The 23,473-nt window shown below is 41.7% G+C and overlaps 1 protein-coding gene across 1 annotated transcript; it reads right to left on the bottom strand.

Moving 5' to 3' along the window:
• Positions 1–4,688: 4,688 nt before the first annotated feature.
• Positions 4,689–5,933, bottom strand: LOC127541722 (proto-oncogene Mas-like). The gene has a single exon (XM_051966941.1). The coding sequence runs from the start codon at positions 5,931–5,933 to the stop codon at positions 4,689–4,691; it is 1,245 nt and encodes a 414-aa protein (XP_051822901.1).
• Between the last annotated feature and the right edge of the window lie 17,540 nt (positions 5,934–23,473).

Genomic DNA, 23,473 nt, shown 5'->3' with positions numbered 1-23,473 from the left:
TGGGGGGTGGGGGCAGGCGCTTTTGAGCCTCAGAGCCATGCTTATTCGGCCTCCTGCTATACACTCGCTTTGCAAGCATGTGGCCATTCAAGTTTCTACTTTTGTAAGTGAGACTGAACGGGTCTTTCCCATCATATGGTCCATGTATGAGACTGGCCCCAGTCTAGCACATTTGAATCAAATAGACAAAATTTTACAATGCACATGTTGAGAAGCAGCAAGAGTAAAAAGACTGGAAAGGCCAGTTGGGGGGGGGGGGAAGGGGGACGAGCAGATTACTAAGAGTTTTGAATGTCAGTATATTTTATATTTGATCCTGGAAGTAACAGGGAGTCATTGGGGGTTTATCGAGAATGACACATGACATAAGTAAATCTGGGCTTTAGGAAAACCACTTTTCTAGCTGAGTAAAGGGTGAGCTGGAGTAAGAAGTTGGCAGACCAGCCAGCAGACTCCAGCAGTAACTCTGCCAAGGCAAGGCACAGGGGCAGTGCCCAATCAGAGAGATACATTACTGACATGGGGATGGGAAGGTCTTCACACTTCAAGATCATGACTTTTTATAGCCTGGGCCTTTTACATGCAGATTGATCAAGAAACCATATTAACAACTTGAGCCCCATACTCCAGCTCAATAAGCCTCCGCCAGCTGAAGGAGAAAACAGCCCAATCTACGTGGGGAAAAATTTTATTGCCAAAACAATGCATTCATTTGCTAACTTGCCTTTGTCATGACTGGAGAAATAAATGGCGACAGGTTCTCCTACTCCCTGGTATTTTCCTTTAAACCAACACCGACTGTCCCCAAATGAAAGAGCTTTGGGTAAAGGCTTCAGTTAGGAAGTTTACACTGGAGACAATAAAATTGTGCTTGGGATTAGTGTAGAGATATGAAAGGCAGCCCCCAACTCCTCCCTCAGATGGTGAGAGATGGATGCCATATTGTGATGTGGAAGAGGGACACAAAGGTACCCCGAAGCCTCCAGGAAATGGGTTATGTGAGTATTCTGATCTAAACTCTTCCTGAACACTATGGTTAATAGAGGTCATTATCTCCTCACTCATTCCTCATTCAGGAAGCCTGGGTCTTGGGAGGAAGTGCTAAACCTCTTAAAGCCAATTGATAAGTATTTTTTAAAAAGGAAGAAACAACTGTCTTTCCCCTTCCCCCCTGCTATCCCCCTAAAATCATATGGGCACTCTAGTCCATCCCCTTCAGCCCATGATAATAATTTAACCGCCAATTACTTTCCCAAAGTCACAGTCATTCAATACTTTATGAAATTTAGGCTGAATTTAAGTTCATCCAAGTGAAAGTCAAATCCCATTGATTCCCAAACTGTTAGACCTTGAAGAAGAACTTGGACATTGTCTTCTTAATGCCCTTTGTTTTGCAGTGGAGAAGCCTGAAGCCGGCATTTGTGCCAGAATAAAGACCAGTGCTTGGCGTCCTGACCCTTAGGACCCTATTCTCTTAGGTTGCTGAAATTTATCACTCCTCAGGGCTAGAGAGAAGTGACTGACAGTCAAGATCTGAGGAGGGAATGGAGACTTTAATTCCCTGAAGGGGGGTTCTCTCTCTAAATTGATCCATCTGTATTCCTTAGAAGAGTCTGGAAGAACTCTTGAGACAAAATTCCCTGAGACATTAAGGAAGGAACTCTCTAGTAGAGGCGGAGGGACTGGCTTCCTCTCCAGCACCCAGAGCCTTCCCTCATCTCCTCCTCTGCTCCTTCCTTCTTCTTTCCCATTGCCACTCAAACACCAACCCCAGGAAATCATCTTTCAGTTCAGTTTCTGGCGGCCTTAATTTGCCCACGCTGGTATGTGTCCAGCCCAAACCCAAGTTTCCTCACCTTTGTCACCATTCGAATGTGTTTCCATACCCTTGTTCTGATTTCTCATCCAATTGTTCCAGGCTTGTCTCATAGCTGCCTTATCTTGGGTTCCTCCGATTCTGTATTTTTGGGGTCCTTTTTGGGCTAACTCCTCCTTAGGGGTACATGTTGTTGCTCATATGTCAACTCTCTGTCCTGCCTTCCTGTATCCCTAAGGGGTCATGCTTAAAAATCTATACCCAAACACCCCCCCAAAATCTATATACCAATCACCAAATTAGCCAGTTTACTGTCCATTCTGTGAAGGAGCCCTCCCCCTCTGCCTTTTCATATGGGAATAGTCAAGCTCAAGTATTTTAATCCCACTTCTTGGTCACTTTAAGCCAATAATAAATAGCTTATATTTATATAGTTCTTGCAATGTTCCAGGCATGGGCTAAGTGCTTTACAATTTTTATCTCATTTGATTTTTACAGCAATCCTGTGACTATTATGATCACCATTTCACAGATGAGAAAACTGAGACAAAAAAGAGATTAAGTGACTTCCCCAAGTTTATACTGCTAGGAGCTTTCTGAGCTGGACTTGAACCCAGGACTTCCTGATTCCAGATGCAGAACTCTATCTACAAGGACACCTCCCTGCCCTCAATCTGAAGTTGTCTTTCAATCATGGTATCACTTTGTATGATTAAGATCTCCCTTGTCTGCCTCAACTCAAGACAGCCACCTATAGGATGGGAGACAGAACCATTTGCAGCTAAATAGGTGAGGCAACTAGGTGATCAACCGAGCGCTAGACCTGGAGTCGGGAGGATCTCAGTTCAAATCCTGTCTTAGGCACTTGTGATGTGAACCTCGGCAAATCATTTACATCTCTGTTTGCCTGGGGTTTTCTCAACAGTAGAACGAGGATTATAAGGACACCTAAAGCACAGTACAGATCCTGGCACATATCAAGAGCTCCCTTCCTTTCTGCATTATTTTGAGCTCTAGAATTTAGAATCTAGTAAAGATTTTGTGTGTGTGATCCTATATGAATGTGTATGAATAGGTAAGTGTGTGTAGTGTGTATGTGTGCAAATATAGGTGAGTTTGTATGTGTGTGTGTATATGTCTAGTGTGTGTATATGAGTGTGTTTGTGTGTATGTGCACACACATGTCTAAGGAGAGGTGACATGGTATGTTTACCTTTCCTGTGAGACCAAAAGGCTTCTGAGTATGATAGAAACCCAATTTCTCATGACCACAATGATCTTTTCTATACACCAGACATTTATGTATATCCGAATGAATGAATGAAAAATCATTTATTAAGCACTTACTATGTACAAAGAATTGCTCATGACTAGTGTTATAAAGAGAGATGGTCTACAGAAGTTTATGTTTGAGCTGAGTTTTGAAGGAAACTAGAAATTCTAAGAAAAGGTGATGAGGATGGAAAGCTTGGGGGCTGGACAGTGAGAGGGAATGGGAAATGGAGTGACCTGTTTGGAGCTCCAAGTACAGAAGAGGGAGTGAGGACAGAGTTAGAGCTGACAAGCACTTCTCAAGGCCAACATCTTCACTTTATGACCTATACAGTTAACACTTTCACATTGCAATTTTCTCCATCATGGCTTTAATATACCATGTGTTGGCGTAAAATTTTAAATGGGAATTTTTAGGGAAATTTATGGAAATCACAGCAGACAACACTAGAAAAGTGTTAGAAACTTAGAAATGCAATAAATAATCATATTTAGTATCTTAAATATTATACATATAGTATCATGTAATATCTTTTAATTTTATTTTTTGTTTTATTTTAATCTTTTAATACCACAGTAATTCTTTTCTAGTATAAAGAGAGGGTAAAAACTTTTGTGTATTATGGGGGTTCTGTGGCTCTAACTCCCATGATGTGGAAGGAATAACCATAGTTTAATTTAGTGACTTTCTTGGGTCACACAGATACTGATATCAGATTTGGGATTTTAACCCATTCCTCAACTCCAGAGACAGAGCTCTGTCCACCAAGACAAGTAAAGCAACTTCTGACGAAAATTACAAGACAAATGCAGAGATCTCAGTATTCTCTGTTAAGTTCAGAAGGACAAAGTCCAGTCTGTGTGAGGAGGGAGAAAACCACCAACCCAACTGTTCCCCCCTTGACAAAGCAATCCTTGGGGAACTGATCCAGGAGTTTCTGCACCTGGTGTGGCCAAGGATATCTTGCTATCTCCCATTTCCAGGAGGTGGTCAGCACAGGCCTAATCTTGTCCCTGAAGCCCATGATAATGAAGTCCTGTGTGTTCTATTTCTGGGACTTAATAAGAATGAAATCCTGGGTGGGGGGAGATGATTCCTGTTGACTACCTTCCAAAAAAGGTTAAGTTCATGTTGGGGACAGGTAGGAAAAAGATGAAGGAGGGAGACAGGAAGCAAAGAGCAGAATTGGGAGTGAAAGGGACACAAGAAGAGCGCATCCTTTGTCTAGTGATAGGAGGAAAGCAGCACACAAGAAGGAGTCTGAAATTGGACCTCTTCGGGAGGTTTGGGGATTTCCCCCTAGAGAACAGAATCTGGAGGTGTCTGAGTCAGACAAGAAAGACTGGCTGATAGAGAACAGGAACCTGGAAGCCTTGGGAAGGCTTATATCAGGGAAAGGTAGGTAGTGCAGTGGAAAGAGCATCATCCCTGAAGTAAGGAGGACCCAAGTTCAAATCTGGTCTCAGACACTTAACACTTCCTAGCTGTGTGACCCTAATTGCATCAGCAAAAACAAAAACAAAAAAACAAAAAAGAGAAGGCTTGTGTCCATCCTTCTCCTCCCCGGGACTGGGCCCCCAGTTTAGGGCTTCTTTGTGATTAGACATGGCCTCTGAGGTCACCACCTAAGGAGTCTTTAGCCTCACTTCCCAAGGAATCCCTGGAGTCTCCAGGACCAGGACATTCCAAACTCCAGAAAAGTGGGGTGGGGAGCTCAGAGGAAGGAAATCCAGACTTCTCTGGGCAGACTAGTTCTATGGGTAGGGCGGGACATGGAGCACTAACATCTCCCCTGAGTTCCTCAGAAGTCCTGTCCTCAGTCAGAGTAAGAGCAACATCCCCAGGAGACCCATAGACAATTTCTGTTCCATCCTCCAGTTCTTCCTCATCCATCAGGATCCTCTGGAGAAACACCCTGAGTGGCTCCCCCTCTCTCCTTTTTTTGCAGCAGCTCATGCAGAAGTAAGTGACAGGATGAAAACTGTTTTCCATACAGGACGCCAGAATGTCCACGTCGTCTTCAATTTCAAAAATCACAGAGTCAGACTCACTGTAGTATAAGCTGGAGACACTTTCAGCTTTAGGGATCTCATCTTCGGGTTCACTATTGAATTGGCTGATGAAAAAGGGCAAACTATGAAACAGGAGCTGGAAGCTGAGGAGGACCACCAGAATCCAAAAGCTGGAGGATCTGGGGCAATGGCCACGTCTACACTGGACACAGGACAGCAGAATCAGGCTGACCATGTGCAGCAGGGAGAGCAGGAACGGCCACACGTAACTGTGCCTAATGATCTCCTGACAGCCACTGGAAGAGGAGAATAGTCCACAAATGATATATTGGATCCCAGACACCAGAACAGTCAGGAGCCATATGAGGGAGCACACAATGGCAGAAGTGCGCTTGGGACGGTTCCGTTGGTACCAAATAGGGTAGAGGTAGGCAAGACAGCGCTCCATGCTCATGGTGACTAGGATGTTCTCACTCACAGAGGCACAAAATTCTGAGAGCATTAAGAAAACTATGTCCCAATCAAGAGAAAAAAGCCATTTCCCCATAATATTCACACTATGGCAGAAAAGGAATAAGAAGTCAGCAATGGTCATGTTGAAGAAGTAGACAGCAAGGGGACCCCTCTTAATTCGGAAGTCCAGGAGCCAGAGGACAATTCCATTCACTAAAAGCCCAAATAAAGACACCGACACAATGAGGCTTGGGATGAGGGGAGGAGAGGTGCTCTCAGCAGATGTTTGCTCTGCCCAAGGTGCTGACCTTGCTCTCTTGTCATAATCCAGCTCCTGCTGCGATTGTGGGGAAGAGAATTCCCAGGTGATTAGGTCCATTGTCTGGAAATCTCTGCTCAGCTCTTCCTTGAACCCAAGAACATGGAAATGTTAGGAGATTGTGGAATATGCCATTATGCCTTCCAGCTTCACACCTCAGACACAATAGGAGAGATAGACCTTGTCTGTGCTTTTTGGGGGATGTCTAGTGCTTAGCATTGTACCTGGTATATATTAACAAAGGATTGTTGACTGACTGACAGATCCTTGGGTTAGGGCAATGGCCTATTCATCAGCTCAGCTTTTTCTGCCCCTGCCTGTGACCAAGTTTTAGCTCCAACCACACTTTCCAGTTTAGGGTAGGAGGAAGAACTGAGGCTTCTTCCCATTTTCAAGATTCAATAAGGAAGGTTCCATATGGACAAGCCAATAACATAAGAAACATAAGTGTGGGAGATGGGCTTGGAGACACTGTTTTCCTTGACATTCTCTGTTCTCTGACAAACTCTGCTCATTCTCTTGTTGCCCAAGATCATGATGTCTGCCTGGGCCTCCCTCTTTCCCTGCCTCTGATTTCTTTCCTGAAGCAAATATTAAACACATCAGTATCATAAACTCCTTTCTTCTGAGCCCAATATCTCAATTTGAAAGCAAAAGGAGGGTGGAAGAAGACTCAAATTAGTCTTGGAATAGAGGCTCGGTCTTCTATCTGCCTGACTCAGAAAAAGGTGCCCCTCCCTCCAACTAATCCAGGCTTGCAGGAGCAACAGTGAGCAGGGAGGGAGAAGCTCCATCCTCCAAGCTCTAGAGCTGGGACCAAGGGGACTAGAGGACATTGAGGCTTGATTTGGACATTAACTAGAAGGGATGCTGGAAGCTGGCCACTCAGCCTCTCACTGACTTGGATTTTGGATGGAGCATCAGGTCTGGATATGGCAACAGGAAGAACTGAGTTCAAATTGTGCCTTGGGCACTTACTAGCTGTATGACCATGTGCAAGCCCTTTAACTTCTGCAATCTCAATTTCCTCATTTATAAAATGGGGTTAATAAAAGCACCTTTCCCAGAGGGTTATGGTGAAGGGTGAATGAAATGATGTGTAAAATTTAAAGTGCTATATAAATAATAATTATTAATGCTTTCTTTTCTCTGTGTTTCTATCTCTATCTCCCTCCTTTTTTCTGTCTTTTCCTATTCCTTCCTCTCTTCTCTCTCTTCATCTCTCTATCTCTATCTCTGTTTTTCTCTCTGTTTCTGTATCTTTCTCTTTTTCTCTCCCTCCTTCTCTCCTTCTTCCCTCTTTCTATTCCCTTGTGTTTCCTTCTCTATGTCTGCATTTTCTTCCTCCTAGCACTGTGTGAGCTCCTTGGACTACAAAGGTTGGTTTGCTTCTGTCTTTGTTACCACAGCTTCAAGCCCAGTTTGGCAACTTAGAGCCAGGAAGACCTGAGCCCCGGTACTGCCTCAGAAGCTGGTTTTCTGTAACCTCAGTTGAATCACCAGAGCTCTGGTCTCAGTTTCTTCATCTGTCGGACTCAACAGCCTCAACAGTTCTTTTCAATTCGAGAATCCTATCGCTTCACCATTTTCCTTGGCTTCACAACCAAGAAAGGAGAAGCTCCACCTTCTCCCATCCTTCATCACCTTCATCTCTTTATCCTCAAAAGTGTTCTCAAGTGTTCTTTTAGCCTCCTCTTTTTTCTTCCTAGAGCTAGAATACAGAACACAACCAAAGTTCTTGGCTTCCCTGCCCACCAGCCCAGAGTCTGAGTTCGGAGTTTTTTTGCTGCTACACTTTCTATTCACCCTTTCTCACCTATATTTTCATCTTCCCTCCCAAGCTTTATGAAGCTGGAGCCTCAAATGTGCTGCATTTACAATCCCTCCTCTCACTGCATACTGCTGCTTTAGCTCTCAGATCAAGGGGACCAGGGACCAGGGGCTGCCTCTTCCTCATTGATCATTCATTCTCCTTAGACTCATCTTCGGTCTTTCATTCAGATATTTTATTCAGGATCAAGTTCCCAACTTGACTCTGCTATCCCAAGTGAGTCATTTCTGCCTTTCAAAATAATTTCTAAATGGCATTTGGAAAGAAAAGAGCATGAACCTAAGAAGCCCCCAAATCTGTCCCAATAGGCACCTAGCAATTCTTATTCTGGGGACCCTCTGCTCTTTTTGAGGGCCATTCCTCACCTCCCACAGAAGGACCTGGACTTCTCAAGAGAAGTCTATCTGTGTCCCCTGTAACTCCGGGATCCAATCTCCCTGACCTCTGAAGCGCCCAGCTTTTCGGAGTCTAGTTTCACAGACTCATTGCAAGCACTTCCAGCCCCCTCAGGACCTTCCACAATCCAGTAATTTTGTCCCCAGTCAGAAACCTGGGATTCAGCTCCTATCTTCTTCCCAGGATACCAAGGTAGGTATTTTATGATCTACAATCTTTTGACTGAAATAAGAAATCACAAATGAGAAATAAACAAATGAAAAATGCCAAAGAATCAGGAAAGAATGAGGAAGATCAGGGACCTACAACTTTGTCACCTCCTTCCTTACCATGCTCCTGCACTAAAGGCCACACTTGCCCTCTTCAGGGCTGAGAATAACATTTGAGAGCCCACATGGGGAGTAGGGACCTGAGGGAAGGCCCAGAAGATGGCAAACAGGAGATTACTGAGCTCCTTGGGGACACACTCTGAGTGTGACTTAGTACTTAAGCCAAAGACCCAAAGGTTCTGAAAGAGTGGGAGGAGAAATTGTCTTTCAGGAACTATGAAGAGCAAAGACTTGTTTGGTTTGTGCCATCACCCTTCCCAGCACCTCACAGACTCGATCTCATTTGGTTGGTGCAACTCTGAAATTGCTGCTTTTATCACTCCCATATTATAGATGAAACTTTATACAAAAAAAAAAACTTTCTGGTCCCATCTGGGACCAGAAAGGTGATGAGACTTGCCTAATGATACTCAGGTATTTTGTGTCTGAGGAAAGGTATGAGTCCAGGTCTTCCTGACTCCAAGTCCATCAGTTTAACTACTTTACTACAGTCCCTGAGGAAATAAAGGCTTACCTTTCTTGAAAGGAGTGTATCTGCTTTGTAGAGAAGATGGCTCCCTGGAGAGACTGCCAGAGAATCAGCCCAAGGGGGGCCTGAGCATGTGTGACTGGGAGGAATCAAGAACTCCCTTGAGTTTCCTGTGGGGTTTTTCACTGGCCAATCACTGTGTGATTTCAACTGGCCCCAGTTCAGTTAGAAAGTGTCTCTTCAATAAGATTTATCTTCTTGATCCTATCTTCCTGATTCTGCTAAGATGTCCTCTACCCTGCTTGTCATAGCCCCATCTGGGCTCCCAGAACCACATTCTGGTATTGTAGACCTCACTTTCAAGCTATTCCTCAAGTCAAGTGTACCTCAGGCAAAATGAGCAGCACTTTCAGAAGATGATCCCTACCCAGTGCCCAGCTTTTCTCACAGAGACACAGAGACAGAGGGAGAGAGGGAAGGAGGGAGGGAGTGAGACAGAGACAGACAGACAGACATAGAGACAGAGAAAAGACAACCAGAGGCAAAATGAGAACAAAGAGAAAAAGGAGAGAGGGGAGGAGGAGGAAAAACAAGTGGAAAAGCAGGAAGAGAAAGAGAAGAAGAAAAAAAGAAGAAAGAAAAGAAGAGGAGATAAAGGAAAAGCATGCAATTTGAAATAGAGATCCATGCTATTTTATATAAAATTCTCTTTATTAAAACCTATTGTATGTATGGAAATAATTCTTTTTGTGTGTTTCAGTTCACCATTTTTACTTTGCAGAGCCCAAATTTTTAGCAAATGAATGGATTTGTTGGTATATGTAACAGGAGATCCAATATATTCAAATAAATTAGCAGGAAACTGGAGCATATTGGGGAAGGGGAATAAAGAAGAGGATGTACTGGCTACACCCTAAAAGATCGGCAAGGAATTTTGCTGACTGATTTACAAGGGAGGTGGGGGAGACTGAGAAGATTTGGGGACTAGGAATGGGATTGGAGAAATTAGGCAAGGACTTGACCGTAAAAGGGAAGTGGATCAGTGAAGTCTCACATCTCTTTTCTACTGAAAAATATGAAAATGAACTGCTTTGCCCCGAAGCGTGTGGGTTCAGGTGATGTCGATCCAAAGTAATAATGTTGTCTCAGAAGCCAAAGCAACAGTTCCAGCAGAGGGCAGCAGCAGCAGCGGGAGGGCTGTAGCCCGGCTTTGTCTCTGACAGTTGTAGTTATGTTTTAGCCCGGACTCCTGCCCCAAGGTTAGGGGACTTCTCTGCCATTGACTCAGGTTCCCACCAATTTATTCTCAACTTTTGGGGCCAGTTACTAACTTCCCACTAACTCTGAGCCTCTTAGCAGAAGCTCTGCTCTTTCACAAAGGAATATATACTTCAAAGCAAGAGCGAACATAAAAACACTTTCCCCCAAACGTCTGGGGCATCGTTCCCCAACCCCATCACCGTGTCTCAAAAGCGGGGTGGGATTAGGTTCTCAACTTAGCTCAGCCCCTACTAGTCAGCAAGCACTTAGTGAGCACCTAATCTGGACCAGTCACGGTGCTACAAAGAGAGAGAAAAGATTTTCGGTTCTCGAGGATCTCCTAGTCTGTGGCAGGAGAGAGACACAGTGTGCGAACAAGTGTGTACAACTGAGACAGACAGAGAACCAACAGGGAGGAAGCACTGGGTAAGGGGAGGTCAGGAAAGGCTGCTTGCAGAAGACACAATTGAAGATAAAAGCCAAGCTAAGGATTTTAGAATTCATCTTGGGGGTGATGGGGAGCCTCCAGGGCTTATTGAAAGGGGTGTGTGTGTGTGTGTGTGTGTGTGTGTGTGTGTGTGTGTGTGTGTGTGTGTGAGAGAGAGAGAGAGAGAGAGAGAGAGAGAGAGAGAGAGAGAGAGAGAGTGAGTGTGTGTGTGTGTGAGTGTGTGCCCATGACATGACTGGACTTTTGTTTTAGGAAGTCAAATTTGCGGCAGGAGAGGCTGTCCGTGCTAAGTCAGGTGGACTTGAGGATGTAGAGAGTTCTTTGCCACCGATGAAAAGTGCTATTTCCCAGCATGTTGTAGGAAAATGGACCAAAATGGGGAGGCTTAAGATTAGGGAGGGCAACCAAGGTGAGACCAAGAGTCCAGAGCAGTGTCGGTGTCATAGAAGAGAAGGGATTTATACTAAAGGGACTACAGAGGCAAAATGGACAGGACTTGGCAACAGACGGGATAAAGGAGGTGAGAAGGGAGTCAAGGATGACATTACGCTGTGAGTCTGGTTGGCTGGAGGAGAGAGGTTCCTTGAGAGTGATAAGGAAGTTTGGAAGAGAAGATTTTAGTCCACCAAGTTCAAGTACAAAGTCCTGTGGGCTAGTAGCCCAACAGTTGCCATTTAGAGTTTCCCTGCTGGGTTCTTTGCTCCGAGATGTCCATGGTTCAGAATCCTGGATAAAGGCTTGTACTCCCTGCACCCAGAACTGGGGGGAAATGAAACAATACTAAAATCCCAAGAGTGTTTCTTGAGACCACACAACCTAAAGGAAAATGGACATGCTTCTTAGCGCCCCCCCCTCCAAGAAAATTCTTAGAAGAAAGAATTCTTCACATTAGACTTAAAGATTAGAAAAGAGTCTGTTCTAAATTAGAGAGTTTTGATTATGGTCCCAATAGAAAAATGCTACTTCTCGCCACAAGGGAGGAGCATACATGATGTCTCTGTCTGTTCCCCTGCTCTTGTCTCTGAGGAGGAAGTCCAAGTCACCAATATTTCTGAGACCATTTAGGTGGTCTGAGTATGTACAAAACTCAAAACACCTTGAGAAGCATTGAATAGCAGCCTCAGAGGTATCAAGCAATGACAGGGGATGGAGTGACATGCAGCAGATGGTGGCTATGGAGGATCTATAACAATAAGTGGAAGTCCGAGGGCAGCCCGGTGGCACAATGGATAAAGCACCAGCCCTGATGTCAGGAGGACCTGAGTTCAAATTTGGTCTCAGACACTTAATACTTCCTAGGTAAGTGACCTTGAGAAAGTCACTTAATCCCAATTGTCTCCAAAAAAAAAAAAAAAAAGGTAGAAGTCCAGGACAGTGCTCAGGGGAGCTAGGAAAAGGAGGAGCCATGGACCAACAAAGCACAGCTCTTGGTTAAGATTTGGAAGTGGGAGAAGTGTGTTCCTTCCCCTTTAAATTCACCTCTTTTTAAAAATTTAGTAGTCCATTTTCTCCATTAGCATCACCCTAATCCCCACCCCACCATCTCTCCTCCTTGTCACTAATACATTGTTTATCAGAAACATTCTTGAATTATGGAGATTCCCACTTGAATTAAAATAAGACGTGGCAGTCCCAGTTATTCTATCATTCTTCAGCTGAAAGAAAAAGAAAAATTCAGGGCTAGCAATCATGACCTCAAACAGAGCGACATCAAAAATGAACTAGATTAAAGAAACAAACGAGGGAAATATATTAATACTATAAGTATGATGGACAATGAATCAATATGAATACTTAATATATACATCCAATAGCATATCTAATTGCTTCAAGGAAAAGATAAATGAATTACAATAGAAAATAGAACACAAAGCTTAATTATAAAGAATTCAATACAACCCCTTTGGGACCTAGTTATACCTAGTAAAAGAAAGATGTTAAATAACTAAACATAATTAATTTTTAAAAATTAATAAAAAATAGATATGTAAGATCTCTTGTAATTGTAAATGGAAATAAAAAGTATATATATGCTTGTCACCATTGCTTAAAACCTTTACAGAAACTCACTATATATGATGGAATGAAAACATCAAAAACAAAATGCAGAAAATTTATACACATGAGCTAATTGTGATTATATTAAGTAGAAGCATGAATAGTATGGTTTTACATATATATACACACACATCTGTGTGTGAGTATGAAGTGGTGGTCTTCTTTATTGCAGGATATGGAGGAAGGAAAGAAGACAATTTGGAACTTAAAATGAATGTAACCAAAAAAATTAAAATAAAATCATGCAAAATATATTTCCATTTTAACCACATTGCCAAAAAAGAAAACAATATATATATATTTATTCATAAATTGCTCTTCTATCTATAAGTCTGATGGGTAATATGTTACATATTCCTCTAATTTACTTATAATGTCTTCATTTATATCTATTTTATATTTGACTTTATCTTGGCAAATGAGGGGAGGTTTTGGGTACACGATCTCACAAATAAAATTGAAATGACATTTCTTACCTTCTCAATGCATAGAGGAGGGGCAGGATAGAGGGAAAGAAAATGGAATTCAATTTTAAAAAAAGCTAAAAATAAATTTTTAAAGAAAGTAAATATTATTACATATATGCTCTCTTAACATTTATATGTGTGTATGTGTGAGACCACAATTCTACAGCAAAATTCAACAATAGATCATTGAAGAAAGAACTAAGCATTAATTTTTCTTCTTCTTTTATTGTTGATTAGTTGTGTCTGACTTTTTAATGAATCTATTTGTTTTTTTGTTTTGGCAAAGATACTGGAGTAGTTTCTTCTTCTTCTCCAGCTCATCTGTAAAATGAACTGGAGAGTGGAAAGGCAAACTACTCCAGTAGTTTTTTGCCAAGAGAAACCCAAATAGAGTCAGACATTAAATGGTTAAAAATGCATCACCACCAGTCTTATTAGATATAATGCTAAAAATGCTAGCTATAGTAAGACTGAAAAATAGAGAAAACAAGAATAAGCAAAGAGGAAACAATTATAAATTTTTGCTTCGGAGGTGATGGTTTAGTTGAGGTTTCTTAAAAAACCAGAAACAACAAAACACTCCCTGTATTCCTTGTAATCAAACACGCTGAATGCGCTGTTTTCTTAGAATTGATTTCCTGTAACTGCTATCTGTACTGTTCTTCTTTTCTCTAAAATATAATGGTTCTCTGGGAGCAGATTTCTTGGGGGGCTTCTGGACGCAGACTTTGTTTCATTTCAAAATAATAATCACCTCAAATGTAGCCAGCTGTTAAAGTCCAATCCTTCATTGTCTCTTCCCAAATAGCCCAGTTAGCTTTCTTTGGTTCCAAGAGTTCTTGTTGCTTGTCCTTTGCTTCTGCCAACTTAATCCTCTCGCTTTCTCCGAATCCTGGCTCTCAGTCTCCCAGACAGACTCCTGGCTGAGGCTCCAAGAGCTTCTTATATATGATCTCTTAAAGGTGTGACCTCAAAGGTTGACTTCTCCGAGGAGGCTCCTTCTAGCTATCCTTGAGATGTCTGTATTCACAGATGGCCATTTTTGCTAGGACAACACCAGAAATCTCCTGACCTCTAGATCAAATTTCACTGTTTTTTTTTTACTCCGTATAGTGGTGGTGTTTAGGGGGTTTATAGCCAAAGACTCAATTCATTGTACTACTGAGAAACAAGAAAGCTGTGACTTGTGAATCTCCTCCCCTGAACTTGTGAATCTCGAACGCTAATGTGTGAAAGGTGTGAACTCTGAACTAGAGAACTGCTAAGCACCATGCTAAAATTAGACAACTGACTATCACTTTGTAAGAATCCTAATACCTATCAGATTGGCTAATATGATAAGTAAGAAAAATGACAAATGTTGAAGGGGATGTGGAAAAATTGGCATTTTTGACAGACTTGTAAACTGATATAACTGTTCTGGAGAATAATTTGGAAATATGTCTAATGAACTATAAAACTGTGCACACTTGACTCGGCAATTCCAGTACTAGGCCTGAATCCCAAAGAGACCAAAAACATAAGGGAAATCTATGTTCAAAATGTTTATAAGATGTTCAAAAATATTTATAACATCTTTTTATGGTGGCAAAGAATTGGAAATTGAGAGGATATTTATCAAATGGGGAATGGATGAATAAGTTGTGGGATATGAATGTAATGGAATACTATTGGGCTAAAACAAATCACAAGCAGGCAAGTTTCAGGAAAGCTTGGAAACACAATAATTGGTGCAAGGTGAAATGAGCAGAACTAGGAGAATATCATACACAAGAACAGCAAGATTGTGTGATGATCTACTGTGAATGACTTAACTATTCTTTGCATATGATTATCCAAGATAGTGCTGAAGGACTCGTGATGACAAATGCTATTCATCTGCAGAGGAAGAACTGCCGGAATCTGATAGCAGATTGAAGCAGAATTTAACTTTTTTTCTTTTTCTTATTTGTTGATCTGTGTTTTTCTTAGTATGACCAATATGAAAATCTGTTTTGCATGGCTACACATATGTAACTTATGTTGGCAACGCAATGAAGGGGGAGAAGAAGAAAAGAGGGAGAGAATTTGTAACTCAAATTTTAAAAAATGAATATTAAAATTATTTTTATATGTAATTGAGAGGAAAATTAAATAAACATATTAAGAAAAGAAAAAAATGAGGACTGCCTTCCTGAGCACTTGTTGCTACATGTGGTACCATCAGAGCTAGGTTCTCTACTCCCTGACCTCATCAGCTTAGGTAGCAGAAAACAGGATCTTTTTCACACATCTGAGCCCAGGAAACAAAAAGGTGGTACAATGTGGAGAGCACTGGGCTTGAAGTTAGGAAAACTAAGTTCAAATCTAACCTCAGAAACTTGTCATAGGGCAAGTCATTTAAACTCTGGTTGCCCCAGTTTTCTCAAATATAAAATGAAAATGCTCATTATAGTGCTTACCTACTAGGGTTATTATGAGAATCACATGAGGTAATATTGGTAAAGCCCTTGGCAGAATGACTAGAAAATAGAAGGTGCTTAATAAATGCTTGTTTCCTTCTTAGACTCTGGGTTACCTCGTCCATCACAGTGTTAATGTCAGGAAAGGCTATAGCAAATGAGAACATCTTTCTTCAGCTCCTTGTAGTCCACTGTAAGATTCCAGATACTATCTTTCTTGCCATCCACAAGGCTTGTTCTAAGGGGCCCTGGTATTTCTACCACTAGGGAAAAAGTAGCATTCAAACTTGCCAGGATCCAGGTTACTTACATGAGATAGCTCAGGCACCTCCAAGGATCTTCCTTTGATCCCATTTACAATAACTGATTTAGATTGCTTTAAACTTCTTACCTTTTAAGAGCTCATGATGCTCCTTCCCTTAGAGGTCTATTTCTGAAAGCTTAGAAACTGGAATATCCCAGTGGACACATTTGGAGTCTCCTCTTGTGATAATATTATGGCTTCTAACTGTCCATCAGCCCCAATATCCAGGAAGTTCAGGGACCTTAGCATGTACCTTAGACTAGGGAAGAGTTGAGTAACCCTTATTATATATAGTATTTATATAACTTATACCCAAGTCCCAGATGCTGTGGTATAGATTTACTAAGAACCACAAAGGTCAGACTAATACTATATTTAAAGAGATGCTCCCAATGTTCTTATAGAGGACAAAGTGTGGGTTCCAACTATCTACTGATGAGGTCAACAGGTGGTAGGCCCCTTCTAGCTATCCTTGAGGTGTCTGTATTCACAGCTGGCCATTTTTGCTAGGACAACACTAGAAATCTCCTGACCTCTCGATCAAATTTCACTGTTCTTTTTACTCCCTATAGTGGTGGTGTTTAGGAGGCTTATAGACAAAGACTCAGTTCATTCAGATGGGACTCCTGGTTTTCCATGGCACCTGGTCACAGAGCACAGGGGGATGTGAAGGTGCAGATGTATCCAACCCACCAAACCCAACTTTGTTTTAGAGATCTGACTCCTGCCCTTGCTGAACTCCTAAAGAGAATTATATACAAAACCAATTCATTTTTAGGAAACCAAGTGTAATTAACTTGGCATCTTAGCCATCTAAAAGGGGAAGAAGAATAGTCCTCATCTGGCTTCTCTACCTTATTGGCTTTTCCAAAGTAGGTGCTCTGTACTTCTTACACTAGATGTAACTTCCATTAGGGACAGATTGAGTTGTCTACATTAGACCCTCAACAGCCCCTCATGATTATTCCCATTACTCATCAAGTCTTGGGTTTTTGTTGTTGTTGTTGTTTATTAAACTTCCCTCTCAGGCTTTTAAATCTCTTGATTGGAAAAACCTGCCTACTACTCATATTCTGGTTGAGGGAGTCACCCTTCTCAAGATGGAGAGGGATTACAAAGATGGCAATCCTGAGCCTCTTTTACTACCAAGAAAGGTTCCCAGTTCTAATCTTCATTCTTCTTCCCATTCCCGTCCCTTATAACTCTTTTTCTGTGGGAGTCAACAATTTGTGGGTCAGAGTCTACACTTTCTAAGCAAGGCTGGTATCAATCTATCTCCTTTCACTTTTGCCATGAGTTATACCTTTATCTTCGGAGCATGGGCTATAAAAAGCCAAGAGCTCTATCTCTAACTGCTAAATAGGTGACAGACTTCTTTTCCTTTTCCTTAGTTTTTTGTATCAGCCTAGACACTCAGTGAAGGGATGGACAAACAGCATCCATGCTTAGAGCATTGTTGGTCTCAGAGCCAGTGTCTATGAAAGAAGAGAGGAGCAATCACTTCAACACAGAGCAACGCGCTTCAGCAAAGATTAGAGTAACCATGGTGATCCATGGCACAAAGAGAATCAAGACTTTAGAGGCAGGAAATACAGGCCAGAGAAATCATGTGGCCCTGAAATGAGAAGTAGAAGAGGAAATGTCCAAAAAAAAATTGTCAATATCACAGAATTGCCCAATTTGAGATCTGGGAGAGACCTCAAGGAGTCTCCTAGTCTACCCCATATTTGAAAGGAATTCCTATCCTGGGACAGCCCACAGTAGTCACCCCATGTCAGGGGCCATGGCCAAGAAGAACCATCAGGAAAGCTAGATGAAATCAGATGGGTCAGATTGATGTTCCTCTTAATGCAGAAGCCAAGAAGCCACAGAGCAAGTCTTTCACGTGACCTCTCCCCTCCCCTGGTGACCGCAGGAGGGCTGAGAATAGCAAGTTGTCATAGCAATTGTATTTCCTCTGCTGGGTAATGACACCGCTTCAGTTTCTCTATCTTAGTATTATCACTTAGTTCCCAGAACCACTGAGGGGTAAACTTGTGCATGGTGGTTAGATTTGAACTCCGCTGGGCTCTGCTTTTTCTGGGGGAAACCCCTTTGAAAAGAAAGAAATGGAAATGCAGCAAAAAGAGTGGGGAGCGGGGAAGAAGGGGGAGAGAAGCAGAAAGATCTCCTCTTCTCCAGGCATGAGCCTGAAACATGACCTTGATTAAGAGAAGACCGAATGGGGGGAGTTTGGAAACACAACTTACAGCAACAGTTCTCAAACTTCTTGGTCTCAGGAACCCTTTTCCAATCTTAAATGATTGAAGATCCCTCCCCAAAAGACTTTATGTCAATTAAATCTATCAGTATCTAGTCTATTGGAAAGAGAAATGTCTTAGTGTTGACATGAAAATGGTTTTGACATCTTGGCTCTTCACATGAAGGTAAGCAGTGTAAAAGGCCGTTCAGACACCCAGGGGGCTGCTAAATCCCACTTCCACTTCCAGTGATAAGACGCCCCTATGGCCTGGGACAGTGAGCAGGATTGGAACTACAGCTCCCAGTGTATCCACATCTGTTGCTTCATCACTCGCCCATTGTCTCAGGGCTTTGAAAGCAGAAATGGTAAAATGGTGACATCTTTTGATTTGTGAAATTGGAGGCAGAATTACACGAATCCGTTATCAGCCCCACTCTGTCTTTTAGAGCCGCCACTGCTCTGTGGTATCAAGATAACTGACGATGGCTCAAGATGCATTGAATGACCTTGGTCTCTTCCATGTCTAACCAAGCTCCAAGGGCTCCACAACAATTGCTTCAGTGCCTTCATGGCCATTGGGACAAATTGTTCTCATCCACCTATTCTATCATGGCAAGTCTTTATCTGCTTGGGATAGACACCCCCTAACTCACCATAGTCTGGGACCTCTTGATTACCCTCAACCTGGTTTAGCCTCTTTGCTGAAACGGTTTACTGGAGTGTGGCCACTGTATATCCTATAGCTTCTTGGAGACACAGGCAAGAGTTAGGTGGGTCAGTGGACACCAAGGGTGGAAAGCAGCTCTATAAAGGGCTCAGCAGCCCTCACCAGAGGTAAAGATCTTCCCTGAATATACCATATACCAAAAGGCATTCAGATTCATAACTGAGAGAAATTTGTTTCAGGCTTTTTCATGCACACTCCAGGAAACTGTGATGATGATGGTAGGAGGGTCACTAGTCTCCTGTTCTATTTCCATGAATTCCTCATCTCCCTACAGAATGCCAACTTTGGATTAAGAACTGGATTGCTCCTTCACAATTTATTTAGACTGAAACCAGTATAGAATTAGATTTCCCTCAGCCCTCATATTCTCCCTTTGGAACCGGGAACAGAACTCTCTGAGCAGAGAGTATCATCCTCTTTCTAAGTCAGTTTTGTTGGGGCAGAAAGCAGGAGGAAAATCTTATATTTTTCCTACCCACTTCTCTTAGATATCAGCTTTTGAGTCTGTCAAAATCCTGATCAATGAATAATTATTATCTTTCCTCAAAGACCTTCCTTCCCTAGGTGATCAAGTCTACTTTTTCTAATTGTGTTTGGCCCTTGATAATCTGTGATTATTTTTGTTTCCTCTGCCTAGAAAGTTTTACTTCTGTTATTTCTATAGTAGGGTCTTTATCTGGTAGTAATTCCTTCACATTCTATAGAGAAAGCCATGTGGGGGAATGGACTGGAGAGGCAAGATCGAGTCTGGGTCCAGAAGAGAAGATACATCTTTGCTCTGGAAATTAGATCTTCCTCTGCAGAATCATAACCTTTTCAGGAGCTGTTTTGTGTTTTATTTGTTTTTGCCCCAGATTTACCTGGACATTTGTAATTATTGTATGAAGCTCAAAAGAAATCATAGCAAAACTCCAAGGAGACAATCAATGGTGGCTATAGAGGAGACTTCCTTCCTAAAAACACTGAAATGAGAGAGTGAAATCAATTCAAAATTGATACTAGAGAACAGATATTCATATTTGTGAAGTGCTACCAGGTTTTTGAAGCTTTTTACAGATATTGTCAGATTCGAGCCTCATCACTGGCCAGTGAGATAAGCATTATTACTCTCTCCATTCTTCAGATAAGGTAATGGGTGCCCAGAATGATTAGATGATTTGTCCAGGATCACTTATCTAGTAAATATCTGAAACAGGATTCTAATCTAGGTCTTTCTGACTCAAAGTTCACTGTTCTTCCAACTATCCGGAACTCATGCAGGTTTTTTAGGAGATTTATCACTTTTTTTTTGGACTCTATTCATATCTCCCTGATGTTCCATCACCACCCTGGCTTCAGAGTCCACTTTCCCAACTCTGTCTTGTTCCTAGACAGCTGGCTCTGACTGAGTTCCCTATCTTGAAGTGAATCTAGGATCAGCCAGGGTTAATAACCCTATGTAAGACTCATGTGGTTGATCTTTTCTCTCCTCCCTCAAAACTAGTCCCATATGATTCACCTCAAGGATCCCAAGAGGAGCCCCTGACAGAAAGGAACAGGAAAGTATCCTAGCTTACTGGTTCTCTCATTTGTGAAAATAAAGACTTCAAAGCCTCCTCCCCCTTGAACCATAAGTCCAGTTTTTAAGACTCATAGGGATATTGGAGTCATACCAGAAGTTTCAAGGGGCCTATTATAAGATGGTACAAGTAGTTGAGAATACAATGGTACATCCTTGGGATGTCCAGGGCAAACCATTTGGTTTGTCTTTAAACTTCAAAGCAATCTAGCTTTGAGCACTATGGGTCAATAAACCATTTAATAATGGTTTGTTAAACTATGGGTCCTGGATCTAGGGATACAAAGTAAAAATTGAATTATATTCAACCAGGACAGAAATAGGCAAATTTGGAATAGGGTGGATATATCAGGAAACATAATAGTGTACACAAATACAGGGTGGTCAACAGTTCAGCCTCTGGGTCAAGAAGAAAGAGAACTGAGAAAGGAACATCAGATCACAGAGTTAGTTTTTCAGAGAGGATGCAGGCCCTCTATGGGGGAACTGATTGCTCTTTTGAATCCCTATACTTAACAACCAGGGGTTGCTCAGTTGTGTTACCTTTACTCCTAAGGGTCTGCTTGAGCTACCTACTTCCCCAAAATAGTTTAGTCACCAGGAAATAGGAAGCAGAATTGGAACTCTGGCTCTTGCCCTAAATCTTACCTTCCATCCCTGCCCCACCAGGAGTACCACCTGCATTTTTCCTGGGCTCCATTTCTAGTTTCTTGAGTCTCAAAGTTACCACAATGACACTGTCCAGAGGGACTGAGCAGATGAAGTTCTTAGACCTCTAATCAAAGAGGAAGAAAATAGCTCACCAAGTAAATGCCAGAATATGAGCTCATGTAATCAGCTACTCTAGCTTTTGTAATAGCTAAGAGTGTTACTAAGACTATTTTTATGTCTTCACTGGTTTTTTTTTTTTTTTTTTAATGTCATTGACTTCCTTAGGGTAAAACCCAGTGATGAGCTCACTGGATCAAAGAACATTAAGATCCTAATAACTTCTCTTTCATAATACGAATTTTTTACTGAATGACAAGAGTAAAACATCACTGTTCTTTTGGAAGTCAGCATGCAAGCTTGCCTTGTCAGAGTCATTATAAGACTGTACACATTTTCTCCCTCTATTTTTAACCATCACTGTAACTTGATAAGTGTGTGATAATACTTCAAAGCTAATCTTATTCTGTTTATTGTTAGTGGTTTTGAACTATTTTAAAAGATGATTTGTATGCTTTGCATTTCTCATTTACAGGATTGTATGACATTATTCTAACACATGGGCATAAACCTAGGAATACTGCTCTTTCCTGGATCTTTTTCCTGCAGCTTCTGGTTAGAGCTGGGGCCTGAGCAAGAACTATGGGGAAAAGGTAAACAGTTCCTGGAGAGATGTCATTGACTAATAAGAACCCAGAAGCAAGATTTTCCCAAAGTCACAAAACCAGAAAGGAATTTTTATTTAAAGGTTTGAGTTCCAAATTCTATTCTATGTCCCCCCTCCCCTGAGACAGTATGTCTCAGATATGTCATACATGTGCAATTACATCAACAATTTTTATATTTGTAATTTTGTAAGAAGACTCAAATAAAAGAAAAATGAAAGAAAACAAGAGAAAAAATAGCTTGCTTCAGTCTATATTCAATCAATTTTAGTTCTTTCTTTGGAGGAGAATATGCTTTGTTATTAGTTCTTTGGGTTTGTCTTGGATCATTGTAGCTAAGTCATTCACAGTTCTTCATCTAACAAGATTGCTCTTACTGTATACAGTGTTCTCTTGATTCTGCTCATTTTACTCAGCATCAGTTCATGTAATTCTTTCCAGGTTTTTTCTGAGATCATCCTGTTTGTCATTTCTTATAGCATAATAATATTCCATTACAATCATATATGCAGCTTGTTCAATCATTCCCCAATGGATGGGCATCTCCTCAATTTCCAATTCTTAGCCACCACAAAAAAAGTGACTATAAATATTTTGTGCAAATAGGTTCTTTCTCCTTTTCTTGGATCTCTTTGAAATATAGACCTACAGAGATCAAAGGATATGCACAGTTCAGTTCATGCATCAGGGATGGAATTTGAAACCAGACATCAGCTTAGTTCAAAAATCTCCTAAAGAAACTAACCAATAAAAAGCATGTCTCATACCAGTGATCAATTAACAATATTTATCAAGGGTCTACTGTGCTTACTTTTCTACCAAAGAGACATCTCTCTCTATTTCTATCTCTTTCTATCTCTCGCTCTATCTCTGTGTCTGTCTGTTCCCGTCTCTATTTCCCTCCTCCCTCTGTTTCTCTGTCTCTGTCCCTCTCTGTGTGTATATGTGTCTGTCTGCCCATCTGTGTCACACATTCATAATCAAAAAGCTTTTTGGAGAGTCCATTAATGGGATAGTTGCATAGGGAGAGACTTTGGAAATGGAATAGACCCACTGGGACTTCCTGGTAGCTGGTGGCAAACTGGGGGTTTGTTTATCTAAGAGGAGGAAGATCCACAGATATGACATTCTTAGTCCTTAGACAAGAACAGGGATTTAAAGGACTCTGGGCACCCAGGAGAGAAAAGCTGACCTACCTGCCATGGGAGGTGGGAAGAGGGGTCAAGAATGAGGGAAAATAGTCCATGTAAATGATAACATTCACTTGTTAAGGAGAAGGGCAAGTTATGTGGAAATAGAGGAAGAAAGAAAGTGAAGTAACAGGGAAATGATGAAGCAATTAGGGGAAGATTCTCCAGATGCCCCAGCCCCGATTGGCCGGTGACAGTGAGACAGGAAGCTACAGGGGCTTCTGTGTCCTCTTATATACTTGCTCAGGCCCCATTTCCAACTAGAGGTTTCTGAAGCTTTCTCCAGAATAGAGGGCAAGAAAACATCACCAGGTCTGTCATTCTGGGTGAGATTCCTTCTCCTCCTCCTAGGAACAAAGTGCAGGGGGACAAGAAGTTTGTCCTGGGAGCAATCTTTTATTTGAATCACGGGAAAATGTGAGGGAGCCTCAGAGAGTGGAGGGAGCCAGCTTCCGATAGGCTTTTTTGGGGTGCTGCTAACAAAGTAGACTGTGAACTTCCTAGACT

This window comes from Antechinus flavipes, chromosome 6 (genome assembly GCF_016432865.1).
Source record: "Antechinus flavipes isolate AdamAnt ecotype Samford, QLD, Australia chromosome 6, AdamAnt_v2, whole genome shotgun sequence".
NCBI classification, from domain to species: Eukaryota; Metazoa; Chordata; class Mammalia; order Dasyuromorphia; family Dasyuridae; genus Antechinus; species Antechinus flavipes.
This window is presented reverse-complemented; position numbering and strand designations above follow the sequence as displayed.

Coding starts and splice junctions, on each gene's coding strand:
- LOC127541722 (XM_051966941.1), bottom strand. CDS start 5,933: ATGGACCTAATCACCTGGGAATTCTCTTCCCCACAATCGCAGCAGGAG.